Source organism: Protopterus annectens, chromosome 12.part0, assembly GCF_019279795.1.
Source record: "Protopterus annectens isolate FY-2018-M chromosome 12.part0, PAN1.0, whole genome shotgun sequence".
NCBI classification, from domain to species: domain Eukaryota; kingdom Metazoa; phylum Chordata; order Ceratodontiformes; family Protopteridae; genus Protopterus; species Protopterus annectens.
The window spans coordinates 233,876,045-233,900,248 of NC_056746.1; the positions used below are offsets into that span (position 1 = coordinate 233,876,045).

Genomic DNA, 24,204 nt, shown 5'->3' on the forward strand with positions numbered 1-24,204 from the left:
TTTCCAGTTGTTGTAGATGTCTTGTGAGGTACATACCAAAAGGGGCGTTGTACTCTATAATGGGTCTATTGAGTGATGAGTAGAGGGGAACAATGACCTCTTTTTTTCTGGATGAGAAACCTTTTGTGATGCTTTGTTCCCCTGTATAAAGGGGGCTCTTCATCTTATCTCTTTATCAGAAATCCTTGAAAAAAGAGTATTTATTCACTGCAGATCCTAATAAAATTCTGTTTTATGTCACACTTACAACATGGTTTCAGGCCTTACCATGTTGCCCTAGTTGATATTGTAGAATGCACTGGCAATCATTTAGGTCACATAAACAAAGCTGAAGTATTTTTCTTGGTCCTTTCTAAATCATCTGAAACTAAAGTTCATGTTATATTTTTTTTAGGTCCTGGGTAACTATTTATTCACTGCTTACCTTGAGGACTGACACCTTGCTATTAAACAGAACAGTGTCATTTCATACCACCACATGTGATTATTTCAGATTCTCTTGGCTCAGGACTCCTTTTTATAATCTTTGTAAATAACATGGTCTGTTACTTGGAAAATGCAAGATTGATTCAATGACCTTAGCAGCCCCGACCACCTTACTCATGCATGCTAACCCTAACCCTGACACTGCCCCTGTCCCTAACCCTAACCCTACACTTTAACTTAAGAAACCCCCTTTCCTTAACAGTATCCCAAGATCAAATTTGTCTGAATTGTGATACTGTTAGGATATGAATTAAGAGATCAGAATGAAACTGTTTTCTTTTTCAGTTTCTTGCTTTTTGGAGGTTTTTTTTTTTCTGTTTGGGTATGTTTAGTTTTAAACTGCCAACATTGATGTATTTTACAATATTTCTGCAGTTTGGTTGTCTGTCATATAATCATAAATATATAGACAGAGACAGAGAGAGATAGAGATTACAACATATGTTTTCTTTTTCAGTTTTTCACCCACAGGTTTAATGGCTATATTACTCATTGAGCTTGACTCATACATCTCTCAGAAGGGATCCCACACTTACTACTAACCTGCTGGTCCTATTCATTATACAGTTTCACTCTCACCACTGACATTCTATTCTGTATTTATAAACATATCCAGTTTACTCATTTACTGATTGATATGCTTGCATATTTAATAACCCCACAAAATAAAAAGATAAATGACATCCAAAGGGAAAAAAAAACAACCAAAAATAGCATGGGCCAAAAAGAAGGCCTCATTCCAAAAGCAAACACAGACCAAGCACCTTAATCTGTATTTGTTTCTGGAAGAAATCATTTTTATTAGATGGTGTATCTGCTAGTGTTCTTTATTTGGATGAGACACTTGCAGTTAAAACATCCAGCCTCTTTGTTAATTTGTCTGAATGAAACTAGTATTGTTTACCTTACAGTTTCCCATCACACATTTTAAATTACCTTATACACCATGGCATGTGGTGCCTCCAGAACCATCCTGCATTTACTTTCTATTTGGTATCTGTTTTATGGTACCAAATTTAAAATGAAAACCTTTGTGAAATACTATTTTTCTCAATGTGGCAACACTGAAACTGTGTCTTTAGTTATGTCAGTGTAGGGACTGTGTGTGAGTGCATCCATAGTCCTTAAGGGACACACCACAGCATATGCATGGATTCCTGTCAATTGAAGTCTATATATGCATCCCACACTATTCTTCAAGTGATGTCAGCCAGAGATATAATAGAATTATGGGTATTCTTAATAAAAAGTTTACAAAGCTTTCTTATTCAGAAACCGCCCACAAAGATTTGGTAAGATGGGGTGGAAAATACTTTGCGGCACTTAAGTTATAAAGATCCACACAGTGTATAAACTACAGTGGTATACTTTTAACTTGATGTGTTCTGTTTTTTTCTCTTATTTCACTTGTTTTGTATCAGAATTTCTTGGCATTAGTGTAGAAGAATTTGCATACTTCCTGGCAATGGATGAAATTGGTCTATGTTGATCGCTATCCCTGTCATAAAACAAGCAAGCAAGCAAACAAACAAACAAATAAGTGCATTTCCACACTGGGCAAAGCAGTATCAGAGTAATGTCTTGTAACCAGTAACAACTTTATCTCCTTACCAGCCTCTGTAGATCTAACCCCCCCCCCCCCTATATGCCAATAAAACTTCTAAACAATCCCTTCCAGGACAGTTAAATTGGTGCAGGGTCCAATAAAAATTATCAAAGGAGAAAATGTTCATTGATATAAACTCAGTGAACTAGCAATATATCAAAATACTTAACATTAAACAGGTATTTTTTTGCAGAGGGAGCAAGTCATTTTGTAATTCCACACCCCTTTAATTAAATGTACCAGTTTTATAGTTGTACAGCTTTAGAGAAAGGGGCAAACCCTTGCACACCTGCAGAAACACTTCTTTACATTTTAATGTTCCATTGTTGTCAATTAATCTAGCTCATTTTGTTGAACTCCAATTCAGCAGTCAATTGACTTTCACATAGCTGAAAAAAGACACTGGATTTCATACATATTTAGTAATTTCCCTCTCATTTTAGGCACCTTGTGGCAGTGCAATTTAATACTGAATATGTTGCCAGTTTTGTGATATGAGCATCTCCCTTCTAGAAGATTTGCTAGATACCAGAATTCATTTCAAACAGGTTATTTGATTAAATCTGTGGTCTCAATAATACAGTTATATACTTTCTGAAATAAAGTATCCCTTACCTGAAAGAGACAGATCGGACTCCAGGGCTTGTAGCCACTGTCTTCCCTCTGCTTGAAATGTGCAGCCCATGGTCCCCTTCTATATGTTGACTTGGCAGAATCCTCCCCACAACGTCAATATTCATTACTCCAAAAAAGTAACTGAAGGGCTAAAGTGTAAAGGATACAAAATGTTCCAGGACTTTGGCTCTTGATAAGTTTCACTGATGTACCAAGTATGACAGCCTCATTTGCAGTACTAGGAGAAACTGTTAGGAAGATTATTATGTTTTCTTAATACTGTAAAATCATTTATTTCACTGTCACTGTAAGTAGCTAATAAAGAGAACCAAAGGTGAGAGCTTTAAATATTTGCATGTGTGTGTGTGTGTGTGTGTGTGTGTGTGTGTGTGTGTGTGTGTGTGTGTGTGTGTGTGTGTGTGTGTGTGTGTGTGTGTGTGCGTGCATACACTTGTGTGTGCACCTGCAGTTATTCACAAGTATTTCACACTACAAATAGTAATACAAAGGATTTAAGTAAGACAACAAAGTTAGAATTATTCTCCTCCTAGACACATATTTTGAAATCGCTGTGGCAACCCCTAACCGGGAAAAGCCAAAAAGACAAACAACAACAACACATATTTTGAAGTGTGCTATTCTACTAATTCCAAGCTTTTATTCATCTGGAAAAAATGTGCTGTTTAAGTAAACAAAAAAAGTACAACAGCTAAAAAGTGATGGTTAGTTCATAGTTTGTTAAAGTTTTTTTTTTTCTTTATGGATACATATGGAACATATGTAAACATGACAAACATTAGTCATGTACATAACACATTTCATATTTAATTGTAAACTGTACAAACTGAATAAGCATTCATGTCAGTTGTCAGACTCAAACTTAGGTTTGATAAAACAAGTTATGTGTAAAGTTCATCTGTGAATCATTATGATAGTATCTGTTTATATGTTACTTTTTTATTTTCTTCCCAGCAAGTTTATATGATAGATGCATAAAGCCTTTCACTAACAGTGCCACTGTGATTACTTATCATGACTGAATCACATATACAAGGAATGGACAATGATAATCCTGCTCCCTAACAGCAGAATTCACTGCTGCTGTAGAGTATTGCAGCATAATTTATTGTAGTTTTATGCTGGACATCTAATATACTGTACCTCCCTTCCTTCTCTGATTACCTGCTTAAATCAGTTCAGGACTGACAGGGAACCAGAATCTCTCCCTGCACTCACCAGGTCCAAGGCACAGAAACTTTATCCTGGATAGGACATTAGTCTATTGCCTGTTATTCATATTGGATACTGCGTTTTTACCCAGGTTGTAACTGAAAAATATCCATTTTGATTAGTCCACCTAAATAAAGGGAGGAGAAAGACAGTAGGGTCTACAAAGGATTTGCTAGATATACTGTTTTTGTCATCTTGCCTGCATATTATATTTGTATGCATGTTCATTTTATGTGCTGCACTATCAAGGGAGGTGTAGCATTCTGTTTTGGATAAATGTTAGGATATCACAGGAGTATCTGTGTTCCTAAAGTATTTGAAGGAGGAGTGAAGGACTCATGTACAGTATAACAATGTCAGTCTATGCAACTGCAGACTGATCTTTCGTTAGAAAGTCAGTCTTCTTAAAGCTGCACATTGCTGTTGGGCCTTGCACAGGAACATATGGTCAATGCTTCAGTATAAATTACAGTGGATCCCCCTGAACAACAGCTGGTAAGTAAAGAGTATAATCCAAGTAATATGGTTTCAAGATTAGTAGACAAAGGACAAGGTCACCATGTTTCCTACTTTTGAGCCATTAAGCTCTATCCATACTAATGTTCAAATGCCGCTCAGAAATTGATAGCATCAGCCTAAATATTTTGTCCAGATGTTTACGGAGGGATGTTTGTTTGCTGAGGCTGAGAAGAAAGGGGGGAAAATCATAAACTGAGTTTGCAATAAGGGCATCCTTACAGAGCACACTTCTGACTTTGAAGTTGAGATACCTTGAGAACTAGTGAAATAATTTAGCATCTATATTGATTTAACCATTCAGAAGCGGAAGATGGTAATAGGTGGTGACGTGTAGCTCCAGCCAGATAATAGGTTTTCTGCATAGTTTCAACAAAAATACCATTGGATCTGATTACTTTCATTGATATTTATTGTTTCATTTTCTTTAATTAATATTTTATTATTTAGTCGAGTTAAATTTATTATTTCATTTTCTTTCATTGATTCTGATTACTTTCCAATAAGAGACAGTTTAGAATGTTGGTGAGAAATCTCACATATCAAATTCTTTGTTTTCTAGAGGTTGATATCTCATAAGTCATTAATTAAATCATGCAAGGAGATTGGCAAAGTTAACCTGTAATGTCTGTTTACTTGTATTTTGGAAGGTTGATGCCCTAATACCACTAGTTTGTCGGCAAACAAATATTTTTAAGGACTATAAAGTCGGCCAGGAGCTGATAAATAAAGGGTTAAAAACAGTAGGCCCTGGAAATATCCACAGGGGACACCTTTGTAAACAATGAAAGAAATAGATCAAGTTTTTTCAGATGTTAATCAAAATATGCAGTCACACATTTAACTGTGGAACCTTTCACAGTTGTCTGTGGAAAGCCCTATGCCAGCAAGAATAAAAAGAGACTCGGGTAATAATCAGTTAAATGAAATAATTTGGTTAAGTGGGCGAAGACATGTCCTGCCATGAGATCCATTTCTGTATTTGCACTAATGTAATGTCTTAGAGGTCAAACAGCCATCATAATGTGATGTTCTTGTCTGAAACCATACTGGTCACTGGATACTTTTGCAGTTATCTAGCAACAGACTTATCTACAATTTTGACAAGGTCAAGAACCATCAATACTGGTCTACAGTGGCCAGGAATTATGAATCCCATATTTGGTTTTAGGAAGTGGTAGATTTCATCTTTATGGCTGAAGGATCAGCTTGGAGGCCTAGGGAAAGGTTTATAACATGTGTAAAAGTCTCAAAGGTAAAGAAGAGCATATCTTCAAAGCAGAGGTACTCAGCTCCTGGATTACTAGTGTCCATAAGTACCAGTAGGAGATAGAAGACCTGGCCACAAAAAAAGTAGAAGGGAAGGGTATGCCACTCAAGATTTTTTAAGACTGTTAAAGGCTCATTGCAATGTGAGTGAGTCTAACTGGGGCACCACATGGAGTAGTGAATTCCTTCAAAAGAAACTATACTGATTTACTATTCTAGTAGTAAAGTCACTGGGTACAGAAAGCAATGGACCATCATGGTGTTTGCTCTCATCTGCAGTAGTGCACATCTTCCGTGTAGTATCCCTTCAGTATGGTCATCACCACTGCTTGTTTGTATCACAGGAACACTGCCTTATACTTCAGACAGAATTTTTGCAGAGTAGCCTGACTGTCTTAAAAAGTCCATCAGCCATGAGACTATGGCCTTCTGATCAGATCATATTTATCTAAGCTTAAAGAGGTGCTGGAATTTCACTAATGAACCCCCATATCTAACATGTGAAAGAAAATGGATATACTATATCTGAGTGAGAATGCTGATTTAAGAGGTGAGAGTAGCACAGATGTTACTTATCATTAAGAATAACAGTCCAATGGACTCATTGTCCAGTAGCTTAAGCTGCCTCTCATTTGTAGAATCACTGAGGGAAATAAGAATTTATTTGAGGATTGATATGCTTGTAAGACCATGTTATCATACTGGTCACTCATTGCAGGAGGTAGCATAGTGATAGTATACACAAGAACCAAGTTTTGCCCCGTGGGTTCTTTCACTACTTGGGTGCAAGTATAGCAATTTATCATTGTTCCACAAAAAAGGAAGGTTATGTTAAAGTCTAAGAGCAGAGTAAAACTGGTCTTCTTGGAACAAGACAAAACATTCCCTGAGAGGTTCCTTATGTCTACTTTCTGCAGATGGTGGGGGATACAACCCAAATAAAGAGTTTAACATCTAAGGTGATCTCCACCACCATTCATTCAGGGTCTCATTCATGACTTTACTATCAGAATTTTACAAAATCATAATACAAGGGCATTTATTCATCATTAATACCTACACAGTCCTACTATCAAGTCTAGTTTTCAAATAAGAGTGAAGCTATATAATGATATGTGACCCAAATAGAGAGTCATTTATTAAACAGGATTGCTAATATCAGGGTTAAGTTGTAATCTAAGTGAGCAAATTTACCATTATCTGCCCTATGGATTGATTCTTTGAATAACAGGTGAAGCAAGAACTTTTATGTTTCTCTCACGCAGATCATGGTAAGGTTACAGTCCCCCAGCCATGAGGAGAAGATTGAAAAGAAATAGCAACACACTAGAAATATTTTGGAAATTTTATGAAAATATGTATAAAGCAGAGAAATTCAGAATTCATGAAAAAGTACAAATGGAAACATTTATGGAAGAATTAAATATGCCAAGGTTAGAGGTAGATGAAGCTCAATTACTAACAGTTAAGATATGAGAAGATGATATAAAAATGGTGATGTATAACCAATCTACAGGAAAGTCCCCAGGAATAGATAGTATTCCTGTGGAAGTTTGGAAGCTTGGAGGGAGAAGTGATAAAGATCTGGAAGGTTTTGTTTAATAATATTTTAAGAGGAGGAGAAGCACCAGCATCCTAAAAGAAAGCAGTGGAAGCTGTAATACCTAAAGATGGTAAAGACCCATCATATCCAGCTTCATACAGGCCTATTTCAATTCTAAACCATGATTATAAAATGTTTATGTCTACAATGGCTAAAAGAATGGTAAAGGTGATGCCAAAGTTGATAGACATGGATAAATGTGGTTTTGTGGAGGGGAGGCAAACATTTAACAAAATTAACATAACACTGACAATCCAGAGGAAGCTGAATGTAAGAAAACACCACTGCTGTTGGTGGGTCTTGATGCACACAAAGCATTTGAAGAGAAATCTGGGATTTTACAAGCAGGGCAATGGAAGCATTTGCATTCCCTGATAAAATTATAAAGTTGATTAAGAGAATATCTGAGGGATCGGAGGCAAAATTTAAGGTAGGTGGGTTCCTCTCTGATAATTTCTGCTTGAACAGAGGAACAAGGCAAAGGTGTCCTTTTTCCCCTTTGTTATTTGCGTTACATTTAGAACCACTGGCAAAGAAAATAAGGGACTCAGAAATTGAAGAATATAATTAGTATGGTAGTCAAGAAAAGCTAGTTTTATTTGCGGATGATATTATTTTATACCCGATAAAACAAAAACAGGACATTTCAGTGTTGTGAAATATTTTGAGACACTTTCAGGTCTTTACAAGATACAAAATGAATGAAGCTAAAACAAAGGCAATGAATGTAAATTATTTACCCACAAATGAATTGGTTCAGCAATATCCATATTTATGGGGACATGATAAAATGGAGTATGGATTAAAAATTATTCTGTTGTGGCAGCTAAGGATATGTGGGAAAAGACTAGACAAAAGATAATATAAAAGCTGAAAAACTGGAAGTTCTGTTTTATGGCTATGGACAGCAAGATACAGGCAGTTAAAATGTTTTTAATCCCTTTAGTTTTATACACAGGTCAAGCATATTTTTATTAACCAGACGAGAAGTTATGTATAGCAATTAATAAAGAGCTGAAGAATTTTATCTGGAAGGATAAGACGGCAAGATTCAAGTGGGCTAAACTAATTTTTCCAATAGAACAAGTTGGTTTGGGATTACCTGATTTGAAGGGGTATTTCAGTGCTACACAGTTAAGTCTCCTATACATAGCACAAGCAGAAACCTATAATTCAAAGTGGAAAGGGATGATGAGGAAACAGGGGGGAAGCTTAAGATATAAGGAAAGACTGTGATTTTGGATTCAGATCCTAAAGGTGAATAACAATAACTATACAGAATATTATATTCATAAAGTAGCAGAAAATATTCTAAGAACTAAGTAAACATGGGAATGGAGAAAAGAGATTCTGCTGATAGGGATGACTCTAATTAGGGATACAGACAATAGGCAAGAGGCTGTAATTTATTGGAGAAAATTGGCAAAGGAGCAAAGGCACTGAGGGCAAATAATTAGAGAGGGAAAAATAATAGAATGGGAAGAGGTCAAGAATTTATTTAGACTGCAGACTACAGAATGCCTTCCCTATCAAGGACTGATATCAGAGTATAGACAAACAGAAAGAAATAGGGAAATCTTAAGTGAAAGACTAGCACTGGTAGAATATTTAGTGGAATCTAGAACAGAAGCTGCTGTTAAAAAGGGGATAATTAGTGGAGCATATTGCATAACTATAAGAATCAATCAGAAGAGGTTAGAAAGCAGTGGGAAATGAGACCGGACAAGCAATTCACAAAGAAATTATGGGGGGATATATGTTTGTCTCCCAAATGTGCAACAAAGTCTAGAAGACTTAGAATCTTTGCTTGGAATGTTTACATAAGTATTTTTGTACCCCAAGTAGACTCCAAACAAATTTCCCTCAGGTAGTTAGCAAATGTTGGAGGTGTAATGGGAAAGAAAAAGGTAATTGAGAACATATTTTGGGGGAGTGTAATGAGTTGGCAGACTTTAAACATTCCCTGAAGACTATTCTATCAGAAATATTTGGTAAGCAAATTCATATTACTAAGGAAATTATGTTTTGAGCTATGTTACAGAATCAGAATTGCCTAGACATTGTAACGCATTGTTGAGTCTAATTATGGTGGAAGTCAAAAAAGTAATTACTACAAAATGGAAATCAAAATCTAAACCAACTGTACTAGAAATAGTGAACATAGTAACAGAGATAAAACAACTGGAAATGGGATCTTTAGAAAAGGGCAGGAGTAAATTCCATTGAAAAAATGAGAATTGTGGGAACAATACATACAGAGTAACATTATGGAGGAGAAATGAGGTCTAAAATAAGGCAGGATTTGAATGAGTTATGTAATTTTTGAATAACAATGACTGGATAGATCATAAGTGATGTATAATTTTTCCAACAAAAAATATGTCAATATGGTTTGTTGTCATTTATATAAATGTATCATTGCCTGTGTCATAAGTGATAATTTAATAAAGATGTTTCTTGTTTAAAAAAAAAAAGAAAAGAAATAGCAACACCATCCATAAATGATTTGTTGCTTTAAGTAGTAAGTGCCATTAGTATATGGGGTATATAGCTTTAAATATACTCATGTCTAGCTACAGAGAGCTATATAGTGTATGTTGCACAGTCATTCTTAGAAAGTTATTGATTAAAGTCCTCAACAAAACTAAAGGTCTCTGATTAACGTCCTCATGGAGGCAAATCATACACACACACACACACACACACACACACACATATATATATATATATATATATATATATATATATATATATATATGTGTGTGTGTGTGTGTGTGTGTGTGTGTATTTTATATAATAAGCATTCCAACAAAAATCCAGCTGTTACATAATGTCAAAACTGAGAAAATGTATTTCCAGAAGTGAAGACCTGTTTGAAGTAAACGTGGTTGTTTTCAAGAATGTATGTGTTTGGAAGTAACGTGATATAATTTACCACAGAAAAAAATGCCCCAGCTGCAACCCCCAGAAATTCTTTTACCATAACCCAACTCCATGGGACAGAGGGCTTAGGCCATGACTGCACCATAAATAACTTGACTAGCTGCACATGTTATGAAGGGACCAAGCAGGGAAGATGAGAATGAGAAACCAGTGCTGGCTTACCCACCTGGAGGAGGGAGGCAGCTTGGCTCTCTGCATTAGTGTCACCAGCAGGAATGCAGGTGCAACATGAAGAGCCTAGCATGTCCATGCCACAAGCACTATGACATTTGGTCTGGAGGTTGCATATCTGCAGAAGCATACATGCACTTCCTAAAGCAGCCATAGCCGAGCTTGCAGGCAGTGATATCCTGCATGACTGTGATGATTTATTTATGAGCTTAGGAAGCTTGCCAGGGGAATATTATATACAAATAAATCCTTTTTCTATGCCAGTGATATGTGTCCAAGAAAGTTCCAGATAACAAAAAGAGTAAAATAAAGAGTAGAAATGAATAAGGACTGAAATAACTGGAAAGCATAATATTATTAGAAAGTATATACAGCCAACAAAATGGGTGACTAGAGTGGTTGTTGTTGCAGACTAAGACAAGATTCACATTTATATTTATCTACAGAATCTGAACACAGTTATTAAAAGAGGGAATTACCAATTGCTTATTGTGGAGGAAGTGGTATTATTAAGTCCAATGCTAAGTTCTTTTTAGTGCAAGATGCAAATCATGGATTCTGGCAGATAATGTTGGATGAAGAAAGCAGCAAATTGTGTGCATTTAATACTCCATTAGGAAGGCATACATTCCTTAGACTTCTGTTAGGTATTTCATCAGCACCAGAGGTATTACAAAGAGCTATTGCACAAGTAAATGAATGCTTGGAAGGTGCTGTAAGTATAAAATATCTATTAGTATGGAGTAGTTATAAGGACATGACAGGAGACTGATACTATCTCTGAACATCTTTAGACATCAAAATTTAAAGTTAAGTCAGCGCAGCCATAAAATAAGAGTGACTAGTCTGAAATACATGGATCATATTCTAACACCAGCAGGACTGAAGCCTGCTGCAGAAAAATAGCAATGGTGTAAATGCCAAATCCAGAAGATAAGCAGACATTACAGAGGTTCCTAGGAATCATCCAGTATCCTGTAAAGTTTATGGTTCACATATCTGAGATAACTATGATTCTAAGAATGCTGTTGGGGGCAATGTGTAACCCAGGAACAGAACTAAGATAAGGAATTATGTGAATGAGCAAGTTGTATAACAACCAAATGCTAGTCAGAATGGTATAGGATATAATATGACCTATTAACTATAGTGCATGAATATAGCAAATTCTAAGACTATGACAATGGTAAAGAAGATCAGACTGAAACAGACCATGAAGAGTTACAGAGTATATTATCTGAAAGGGAAATGCAGCCTACACAAGGAACTAAAGATTGCAGATATGTTCAGTAGACTGTATTTACAACAGAAACATAAAGAATTTCTAGAAGAACTAGAGATACATTTTGTTGGGGAAGGTAGTACCACAATTGCCAATGACAGAAGAACTTGTAAAAGGATTCCAGAGAAGTGCTAATACTAACTTAGAAATGCAGTTACTGAATGATATTCAAACAACAGGCCGGCCTAAGAAACTTCATCACTACTGAAAGAAATTCAGTCTTATTTCCATGCAAGGAAAAATAAGTTGTTTTCAGGGTTTATTGCTCAAAGCTGACAAAATAATAGTTCTCAAGCAAATTATAAAAAACCTTCTTGCAAAAATACAAGAACAACATCTACGAACAGTAAAGTACAAAGAAGAAAAACTAAATAAAATGCACTGGGCAGGAATGTTAACTCATGTAGAATAAGCCATTCACAGTTGTGCCATTTGCAATGTATATAATAAAAAACATTCAAAGTAAGAGATGCTAGCATATCCAGTACAAAGCTGTCTATGCAGCAATGGGTGGGTACGGATTTATTCTGGTTCAAAGAAGCCATGTATTATATGTGTGGATTACTGTTCTAAGTTCTCTAAACAGAAGTGTAGGTAGGGTGAGGAGAAGAGGGCAGACACCCCTAGCACAAAGTGTTAGGGGGCAGGATCAGCAGATGCTGATTAGAAAGTAGTGCAGTACAGGTATTCATTTCCATACAGGCATTTCTGAATGCCAGTATGAAATGAATACCTATGCTGCTTTTGCAGCTCAGACTGAAGTGCTTGTTTAAGGCAAGCCTTTAGAAGTTTAAGACTTTTTTAAGAATGTGGAAAGGACCTCATGCTTCTTAAGAGATGAGGAGTGCCCATCTGACGAATGGATGAGGAATGTTTTTTCCTGTCCTTCAACTCAGTTTAGAGTTATGCCAAGCACTAAATGTCTCTGAAGTACTCAAAGTAACATCCATGACAAGTGCAAGTGTGATTAGTGAATTCATGAATATACTTTTGAAATGTAATACCTGAAGCTGACAAATCTGAAAATGATCTGCAATACACAAGTTAGGAATTCAAAAAGATTTTTATGCATAAGTTAAAATTCAAATATATAATATCCAGTCCAGAACTACCAACAGTGAAAAATCTCATGAGAAAGCATCAGTAGAAAAAAAAACGATGATTGCCATCTCACTGTTTTGGAATATAGGAGCATTCCACTGCATTTATACAATCTCTCACCTGTTTAAAATGATGGATAGGAGGCTGAAAAGCAAATTACCTTTTCAGCTATATTCTTGAAAATGAATACAAATTAAAGCAAATGCTGGAAAGAAACCAGAAGGCTGAAGTTGAATTACCTGTTAAAGTAACAGAACCCAGATCTTTTTTTGCAAAAACCACCAAAGGAAGATAGAAATACGATCAGTATTACCACGAAAGAAAAACTCCACTGCACTTCTGGATAATAATTTAATCCACTCAAAGGTAAAAAGCACAATAACTTCTTCTCCACAATAATTTTCTCTAGCGCCTCGGCAAACTTGCCTTTACAGAGTAAAAATTCCACAACACTGAATACTCACTTTAAATACATTTCAAAAGACACACCTCTACTAACAATCAAGTAATTGCTCTCAATTAATTACCAATTAAGAATTTAAGAAGACAAACTACACACAGTAAAAATGTGTTTAAAAACATCTATGCAAAAGAAAAATATACATTTTTCCTAAACTTATTCAAACTTTTCCAAGAACAGTCATGATTCAGTCCATTTGGACTTAAAGTATTAAATTTTAGTATAAGACATAGTTCCTTTCTCCTTAATATTTGTTTTACTTGCTGTTCACTACAATATGCCTCATTATTAACTTTATCCAATACTGTTACTTTTAAATTGTCAGGTTTACTATTATGATACTTATAAAAATGTACTGCCAAAGGGCTACTTTCTTTCTGATTTTTAATATCTCTGACATGTTCTTTTAACCTACAACACAACGTTCTTTTAGTTTCTCCAATGTAAAATTTGCCACAGGGGCATTCTATACCATAAATTACCTGTTCTGATTTACAATTAAAAGTTTCTTTAGTTTCAAAAACAATTCCATTCAAGGTTTTAAACTGTGGAACTATATACTTACATATGGTACCCAGATCTTTTTTTGTTTATGGGGAAGATGAGACGAGATATACTAGAAGGTGCATATATTTATACAAGACAAATATTTCATGAGCAACCAAAATTGTCACTACAGTATTACTGCATACACATATAATCTGTAAGAATTACCATAGTCAGGAGATTTTATGACAAAAAAGTCCTAAGTTTTCTTTATTAGTTGCATAAAATAATTATTTTTGCATCTGAAATACCTAGATGCTATAAGAAATAGCATAAACAACTCAGTGCTACAAGAATAACCTTTTATTTTGGCAAAAAAATGAAGTTCTGTTCTTTCCATAGGTTGTGAGTATGTTTTGTCCTGTAAAATTTTATATTTCTACAAAAAATGTCATATTCTGGGCATTTGAAAAGATGGCAACCCCCTTGCTGTTGTAAAACTTGTTTTGTTCAGATTCTATATAAGTCCAATGTTTGCGTGGACCTGTGCTCAATTCCTCAGAGCTGCTCTTGGTGTTGTTAATTCACCTGATAGTTATAGAGAATCTGCTGCATCTAAAGCCATCCACTTATAAAAGAATGAAAATAAGCATCATGTTGCACTTCTGATGATTATTTTCCTGTATTTTATAAGAACCATGTATTAATTGTTACATTTCTTGCACTTTGGTAGAGTTTCAAAGTTGAACTGTTTCCACTGCTGCTGTAGTACTTGAGTGTGTCCACTATGCATACAGGACTCTAGTATCTAGATTGTGTGGTTTCCCTGCACTTGCGCTCTAAAACCAGCATTTTTACATTAAGGTTTTCTAACTGTACCATTGTGGCATAGTATGCTGTAGCAAATTTATATGAGTTGGGGGCTGCTGGTTGAAAGCTTATTGTGGGTTTTTCTGATTGGTCTATAGGCCCTGCTCTTGTAAAACTTGTTTTTTCTGCTTCTATATAAGCTCAGTGTTTGTGCTAACCTGCTGTCTGTACAGTGGCAGTTAGGAGTGCCCTGTTTAGATGCAAGTGCTATCAAGTTAAATGTCCCTTAAAATAACTATCTCTGCAACCTTCCCCAGTCCCCCTGTTGCTCTAGAAGCATCTGATTGCACACAAAGCACTATCATTCTGTTGGATGGCTGCAGTTCACATTGAGTATAGCACCCGTTCTTCATCCGTGTGCTGTCATCCCAGTCCAGATAAATCTACCAACTGTTCTCCCTGGTTAAACCCATAGTAAAAAAAGCCAAAACCATGGATAGGCACTTTCCTTCTATCTCTGTGGCCAGCCTGGTAGACATGGGCATCCTAAGGCAATGTTGCAATTGTTGCATGTATACTGACATCCACTTAATCCTGAAACAAAGAAACACAATATGTGAGAGATGTAGTCACACTATGAAAATTGATACACAACTCTCACATACTGTCAAATCAAATGATAAACAGGTTGGCAGCACACATACATACTTTCCTACACTAAATAAGGTCTAGACACCTAAACCCACATATGCGGAGGTGCTCACAAGTAATTTACCAAAATCTCAGAGCCCTCGCATATGCTATCCACAGAAACTACTTGCAAACAAAACCAAGTCAACACCAACCACTACACATAAAAATACACATCACAGTGTCTCCACAAGCAAGCCCCTAAGGTGAAACACCACACATTCAAGCATCTTGGTCATAGGAGACTCCATCATGAGACACACGGATACCCCATCATCAGGCTGGATAAAGAGAGCCTCACAGACAGCTGCCAGTCAGGGGCCATGATTCACCAGATCAAGCAGGCACTCAGGTCACTCAACTACAAGTACCAATATGACTCAGTCATAGTCCATGTAGGTGTGAATGATCTGAGACATACCTTTCTGGACTATATGATGACAGAGACATGATGGACCTCTCTGAATACATATCGCAGGTGGGTATGAGCCTCACATTGAACAGCATTCTACCCTCACCAAGAATGATATCAGAATACAAACAAAACATGATTGACTATCAATAATTGGCTTAACTACTGGTGTCATTCTAGTGGGCTCCAGTATTTGTCAGCCTGGGATGACATGGTCAACAGACCATGAGTCTTTGCCAGACATGGTCTGCACTTGTCGCTGCTAGGCTTTCAAATACTGGCCAAGACATTAGCCACCCCCATAGTGCCTCTTTTAGGCAGTGCCAAACCAACAGACCTACCAAAGGAACAAATCTTCTAATGCCAACCTGAAAGTACCACTGCTCAGTGCTAGGAGTCTTAACAAGAAACTGCACTCCCTGGAAGCTCTCCCCACCCTGGAGAATTCTGAGATCTGTACAGTTAAAGAGACGTAGTTCAAGCCTGCAGAAAGCACCCCAACAGTGCAAAGCTACAATGCCTATCACACATTCAGGCCACCCTCTGAAAAGAAAAAAAAATAAAGGAAGAGGTGTTTCCATTTACATAGAAAAATAATCACAAAACAAGATTGGTCAAATAGGATGACTCATTTGAGCTACTCCATGTGCAGCTGACAATAGGCAAAATCCTCTAACATATCATTGCTAGCTACAGGTCCCCAACCATAAACCATAAAAACTACTCCATATACCTGAAGTTACAAGAAACACTTATCATTAAGACCAACACACAGTACTCATGGGTGATTTTAACTACCCCTCCATAAACTGGGAAACATACATGGCCATTAACATATAGGCTCAGAGATTCCTGGACTTTGTCAATGCAAATGCACCGGAATAGCTAGTCTGCACTCACACTAGGGGCTCAAATATCCTTGACACAGTACTCACAAACATAGAGGAGCATTGCACCCCCCCCCCCCGCATAATGTTCTCATTGGTAAGATTGGATCATAAATCACTCTCCTTTGAAATAAATGTAACTGTAGAGCCTGTATCAAACCATAACACCCTAAAGAATTTTTTTCCTAGGCAAATTACCGTCTATTAAGTGACAGCATAGGTCATTTTAAATCTCCCCTAACTCCGAAAACATGAAAGCCTATGCAGGAGTATACATGAATGCCCGGTACATCCACTTAAACAACTGCATAGAAATAGCAGTACCTGACTGAACTAAACCCAGGTCTAGCAGGAAAAACAAGTCACATTTGTGGACCCCCAGCATAAAAAGATTATACAACAGAAGGAAGAAATTCCTGTCTATAAGCAAGTGGGAGGGTGCACAACAGAGAATAAAATCTTTCATTAATCTCACCACGCAAATCAGGGAACTAGTCAAGTCCTCAAAAGCTAAATATGAGAATAAAATAGCCTCCCAAGTAAAAGATAACCACAAAGCATTTTTAGTTATGTCCGAAATCTTAAGGGAAACACTCAACAATGCGCTGAGTTGACTGTAGTTGGCACTACTTATATTCAGCCAGAAGAAATAGCAAACATGTCGGATGATAAATTCAGCTCATATTTCACCCCATCATCACTTCCGATCATTCCCCATGAAATATTTGTTGCCATTACTTTGTCTGTGATCACAAAATGGCCAGCCCTGATGGAAATGTTGCACATTCTCAAAACTAACTGTATGATCTAAACATGATCTCTGGCATGAATAGATCAGGCTGGAGAGACAGATATGTCCTAGAGCCTTCCCCGCCTCTGGAATATGCTTACTAATCATGTGAAGCAGAGCCCTTCCCTGACCATCTTCAAGTGCAGTCAGCACCAATGGATGGGAAGTTGCAAATTCACACCCAGCTTGGTGATCAATGTTATCTTTCCCTTAGGGATAGACAATTGGATAAAATCTGGGTAAAACTGCCTAGGCTTATAAGGGCTCTTCAGCCATTAGCCTAGTAATCTCCTATGAACTTATGAAAATCACTTGAATACATCTTTAGCAAAATCTACTCCAACATAAACAAAGCATGAGACCTACTTCACTAACACAGAAGAACTAACATCATGAGCTGTTTAACAAGATGTGCATTCATTTAAAACTGAACATGTATATATTGCGTTCGTGTGGGTTTCCTCCATTTACTCCAGTTTCCTTCCATGTTACAAAGACATACGTTTGGAGTGTTTCTCCCCAGGCATCCACTGAAAATTGACTTCATTCCAAGTCGGACTTTCCCGGTAAACAAATGTTAAATAAATAAATAAAATATACTGTAAACAGTGCATTAGAGTCCTGAAGAATAAACAGTGCTAGAACCTGACTCTTTTTTTTAATTTTAGCACTATTATTAGTTACATTCTGATAAAGGTCACAGTATTAATCAACAGAAGCATCTGGGAGGTCATGCCACATAGGATGAAAATTACTAATAAATTAGCATCCTTAGCCCACTCAAAATTTCTTAGAAAAAATATCATTGCCATTTTATCATTCCTCCAAGATAAAAATAATTATTGCCAATACAACATGACTTTGAAATAGTATATGGATTACATTTTTACACATTCTTCCAGAGCCTTCAATCCTGCTGACCACAATATTACACTTAACAAGATTAGTCTCCAAGGCTGTCACCAAGTACCTTAACCTATTTTATTCAGCTATTTGTCTTATACTAAGCTGGAAACATCATAGCAGCCTTTTCTGCCTGAGCTTTTCCATACAAATATCAGTGTTCTTTTCTTTTTTACCTCAAATATGTGTATAATGTGAGAAAATCTATGTTACCATACATCTCAAAATCAGGTGTGTGTGTGTGTGTCTGTGTGTGTGTGTGTCTGTGTGTGTGTGTGTGTGTGTGTGTGTGTGTGTCTGTGTGTGCGCGTGTGTGTGTGTGTGTGCGTGTGTGTGCGTGCGTGTGTGTGGATGTGTTTCTGCCCGTCCCCTGCATATATAAGAAGAGACTTGTATGATATGCAAATTATGCTTAGTGAAATGAAGAACTGAAATAACTTGAAAGTAGCATCTTTAAAGTTTTGGGATGTGGAGGTATAGTCTCCTCATGGAGGAATGCAGGGGGTGTCACTACAAAATCGTTGCTAGTAAACTTATCATTCATGTAATATATTACCATGGTCTATCAACAGTAGCAACATTAGCCAAGGGATACCATGAATGTTTTTTGTGTGCATTTTGTGGATCAAAACAGATTCCTTGCTTAAGAACTTTAGCTGAAACTTTAAAGCAAATACATGTATGTGTTATCAAAAGATACTTGCTTCCTGGTGCAAGAAAGGAGCCCTATATACACAAGTGTGTGTGTATATACATACACACACACACACACACACACACACACACACACACATATATACATATATATATATATATATATATATATATATATATATATATAGTTAGGTTTGTAGCTGAGGGGTCAGGTGTGTCCAGCAAGAAATGTGTTGTTGAGTTCCATACAGCAAAGGCAACACATATGTTAGTTACACTGAAAATACCTGACTTCTAGATGACTGAAATATGCATCTAATGCTGTTTCAGAAATTGTCCTTGCATGGCAGGGTTTTATCACTACTATTAAGGTCCATAGTTTTGTGCAGACTACTTATTCTGAAACTGAATTGTTTAAGACAGCAACTTATTTATATATACAGTGTGCCCAGTACTAAATAAACCATTCAGCATGTTACTCCGGTTTATCAGGCCACACCAGTGTGCACTACTGTTCCTGTCCTATCTGTCCTGGGGGAAAGGTTCCATCATACTGTAAATGAAAACCTAGAGTTTAGTAAACTATAGAATCTGGACAGTCAAACTCTTCACTAATTTTGTAGTGGTGCAATCGTAGACAGTAACAACCAGTGTTCTCCTACCTGCTGTTTACTTTCTTCTTTCCTTCTCATTTGCAGTGCCTTCACTTTCATTCAGGACCGCTTGCAGCTACATGCTTGTACAGTATCTGGTCATCATGGTAACAGAACAAACAGACACACCCCCTTTGCATCTGACTGGGAGGAGCATCAAACAAGCCAGAATTCAGAGACAAACATTCTCAAGTTGCAGGAAACTGAAAGAAAGATAATCCAGTGATCACAAGAGCAAAGTAGATGCATCATAAGAAAAATATTAGTGATCAAATATCTTTATTTTCTTGCACTTAGTACAGAAAATCCGCAAAATACTTAGGCACTGCTTTAAGTACAGGCAGACAGGATTTGCTTAAAAAGTCTGACAGCGGGTGCCAGGATTTCTTACAAATAGGATATGAGTGTTGCAACATGTAAGCGGATGGCAGTGATACACAAAGGGAATACATAAGCTTCCAAAGTATCTTTATACCAGCTCAGTCTGGCCATCTGTTAATTTGTTTAACTATATGCTTAAGACATTTATTTAGTTATATAGTTAGTTCCCCTATGTGCACAAGACTGTATGTTTGTTTGTTTTTGTAAAATAGGTATGACTTGGAGACAGGGTTACAAATACACAAATTACACCATCATGGCAAGCAAAAAATACTAGTTCAACAGCTAACTCTACCTGCTGGTTAATTTGAAATAGTCCACGGGGAAAAGACCTATCTGTACAAGAAAGTGGGTTGATTAATTCAGAAGTAAAAAATCCAGATTAATTTCAGTTATTTGGACAGAAAATTGACTCAGTGGTAAGATTTCACTTCAGAGATCTAGGGTTCAGTTCTGACTGCTGGTTACTGTAAGAAGTTTTAATACCCTCCAAAGTATGTGTGAGTTTCATCAATACCCTGGTCTCTTTCCCCCACTCAAAAATATGCCGGTTGATGGCCCACTGTCAGCACTAAATCATTTATCCTTGTCCTTCTGAGCTGTGTCATGGCTGAAAATGGTCCAAGAATCAGTTTACTTACCTGGTTAATAGATAAATTCACAAAAGTAAACTTTAGAAAATAATAGACCACATCCATAGATAGATCTTTTCTGTGTATAAATCAGCAGCTCTAAACCAATCAAATTTACTTTCGTTGTACACGATTTTAATAGTTTTCTTGACTAATGTTCCAGGTAATAAGCTGGTTCAATTAAGACTATGTGTTGGAACTCTGAATGAACATCAAATAGGACTTTTTTATATAAAGATAACGGTCAGCTGAATACGACCAAAATAAGGGGCAAAGTATACACAGTTTAAGCTTAGAAAAGCAATCAGAGGGCAACTAAGATCTAGTATATATGATGAGTCAGTTATCACTTAGCTATACGCAGATCCAACTTTGTTGATAGATTTGATCATGATCTGTTGGTAACTTGGAGTTTAACTACTGTTCCTCCCAAAATTTATCAGTGTGCCACAGGAAAGGATGGGTAAAAGTTACAATGTCAGTGTATGATCACAAAGCACATGCTTGATAGAAAAAAAATGCCAAAATAATCCTTGTTTAACCCTGTTTTTATCTTCGACACAGGCTGGAACAGGGACCGAAGCAAACTAAAGAGACTAATCACATCCAGAAACAGAGGCATGATTCCTAAAAAAATACTCATGAAATTGTCTAAGCAATCTTAACACTTTATCTCTGCCTGCTTAAAAGTTACAAGTTGTAGCAGGAATGGAGCAGGAAGCAAAAGAACCATCTGAAAATAAAATCACTTTTCTGACTGCTAAAATGATGTCCATTTTGTCAGCTTCCTGTGAGCATAGCAACATAACTCAACAGGTAACTGAAAACGGGATTGTGAGAAATTGTTCAATTACGCAATTTAAAATCAAGTGACTCAATTGCAGGTTTGCAGTTTAACAGTTGTACTACTAACTTCAAAAAAAATGTTTAAGAAGTAAACATAAGCTAGAGAAATAAAGAAATTAATTCAACAAATCCCAAAACAAGAAAATGGCAATAAAAATACAACTTGATAGAAAATAGAAAGACTGTATTTCTAAAAACTATTCCTCCACAAAACTGACACTGCAAGCATTTCTAGTCAATAAAATACACTTAAATAAAGCATCGCCAAGGTATTATATAATAAGATAATTAAGATAATCAACAACTGTAAAGGTCATGCTGTATTTACCACTTTCTCTAATTTACTCAAGCTTTAACCCTTATAGTCTAACTCAAGCACAATAGTGCATAGCCCACATGAACACCACTGATTACTGTTTAATTAGATGCTGAACAATACTAATTATGATGTGTGAAAAGATAAATACAGAGTTACGGAAACTAATATACTACTCCAACTACTTACCTGCTCAAACTATGAATCCTCCTAGACAGGTAGCAGAGAAGGTGTGTTGGATTCCTAAGTCTCTCTTGATCTGGCCTTTTCATGAAACTGTTCTGCACTGTTCCAAACAACTTTCTAGGTTGCAGGAATGTCAGGCCTAACCTGTCTGCTCTTTCACTAATTTTCCTTCTCTCACCAAAGTACCTCTCTGTCCTTTGTGTGTGTCTCTCTGTCTCATATTCAGCAATGTTTTGTTCTGTGTTAATTTATCTCCTATATTTCTGCAGCATAAGACTCTTCTTGGAGGTCAGAAAAAATTAAAGATACCATGTTCCAGCTCACTTTGTCAAATAACCATTCCCCAGCTGAGAACTACAGGTTCAAGTGAACATGGATCCTTGCGGAGTATCATCCAACTCATACTTCACAACTATCCAGAATTTTGCTGAATGTCCAGACTTTTGCCTCATGAATCATTTTGCTCTGTTCCTCATAAAATGCGTGGTTTTCTGGCAAATCTTTGAGGACTGAAGTCACTAACTAATGGCAGTCATTTGAGTTTCAGGTTTCCTTCATAAAATGTATGATCATGCAAAACCTGTTATTCTGCTAACTTTCTGAGTTTATAACTGAATATTTAAAATCTGTCCCTGGTTTTAGGCCTATGTCTCCCACTGTGTGTGGCTTTGTCCAGTAGTTTTGCATTAAGAGGTTGAGAGGTAACCAAATCATCCTAAATACACTATTTAGCTCAGTGGGCATGGGGATGACACACCAAACTGTTCCAGTAGCAGCAGTGATAGAGTCAGACATCTCTACCTTTATATCTGGTTGAGGATAGGTCAATATAAGATCCAATAAATGAAAACAAGTTGTCATGGAGAATATTAAACCCTGAGTCACTGGCTAAAAAGACTTCCAGTTTTGCACGCTCTCTCTCTCTATAGATATATATATATATATATATATATATATATATATATATATATATATATATATATATATATATATAATGTTTCATTAATCAATTAAACAATCAACTATTTTAATATTTAAACAATAAAATGAGACCTCATTAATCAATTAAACAATCAACCATTTTAATATTTATACAATAAAATGAGACCAACAGAATATATGAGAAACTGATTACAGAATATTGAAACGATTAATTTTAGTTGAGACCAAATGTTGCTAAAGTACCATACTTCAAAATATACTATGATTCAATTTTCAGAAACAAGTTTTTATAGCACCAACCCTACTTTTGGATACCACATATAACACTGTATGAGAATTAATGTTTCAACTGTGAAAGAAATTAAAATGAACAGCTACTATTCTAGGAAGTGTTGTAGCTCTCACATCCCTAACAGATTCTTGTAACCTAACTTTAACTTTATGAACAGTTTTTCCAATGTACCACTGGGAAGGAGAACAATCACAATATATGGCATATACTACATTACTGGTATTAACAATCACAACATATGAGCTAGACGACATTACCACTGTTGCAGTCACAATACATGTACCACTAATGTAGTGTGGGCCTTCATTCACAATACATGGCATGCACTACATTACTGGTATTAGAGTAATAATGTGTGGCATAACTCTAAATTACTGGTATTAGAATCACAATACAAGGTATATACTATATTATTAATATTACACACATAATACATGGCATAACACTTGTTGTTGTTGTTGTGTCTTTCGGCTTTTCCCGGTTATGGGTCGCCACAGAGGAACTCCGGTCCACTAATTATTGGCAGTAGATTTTTACGTGCCGAGTTGCCAGCCCTGATGCACAACCTTCAACAAAGGTACGCCGGTTCACGCATGTCTCCCCACAGAAGATGCTCTAGCTGAGAATTGAACAGGACAACATCTTACTGTGATGCGACAATGCTACCGCAGCACCACCACCGCAATACATGGCATAACACTACATTACTATTATTACAATCACAATACATGGCATACACTGCATTAATGGTACTGCATTCACAATACATGTTATACACTACACTATTGGTATTAGAATTGCAGTTCCTGTCACAAACTACATTACTGTTACTACAATAACAACAAATAGCATATATTGCCATTATTATAATCACAATAAATGTTACACACTACATTACCAGTAATATAATCACAATACATGGCATTCAGCACATTATTTGTATTACAATCACAATACATGGCATTCAGTACATTACTTGTATTACAATCACAGTATGTGAAACAATCTACATTACTGGTGCTAAAGACAAAACAAATGGCAT

General features: G+C 36.3%; 1 protein-coding gene across 1 annotated transcript in view; it reads right to left on the minus strand.

The window, feature by feature from the left end:
- CCDC78 (coiled-coil domain containing 78) overlaps nt 1-19,665 on the minus strand; it is a 739,645-nt gene extending 719,980 nt beyond the window's left edge. The window contains exons 1-2 of the mRNA XM_044089297.1: nt 19,577-19,665; nt 2,708-2,955 (exon numbers count right to left, since the gene is read on the minus strand). Coding sequence (XP_043945232.1) covers nt 2,708-2,832 — 125 coding nt within the window. The 5' untranslated portion in view covers nt 2,833-2,955; nt 19,577-19,665. The remainder of the gene's footprint in view (nt 1-2,707; nt 2,956-19,576) is intronic.
- Between the last annotated feature and the right edge of the window lie 4,539 nt (nt 19,666-24,204).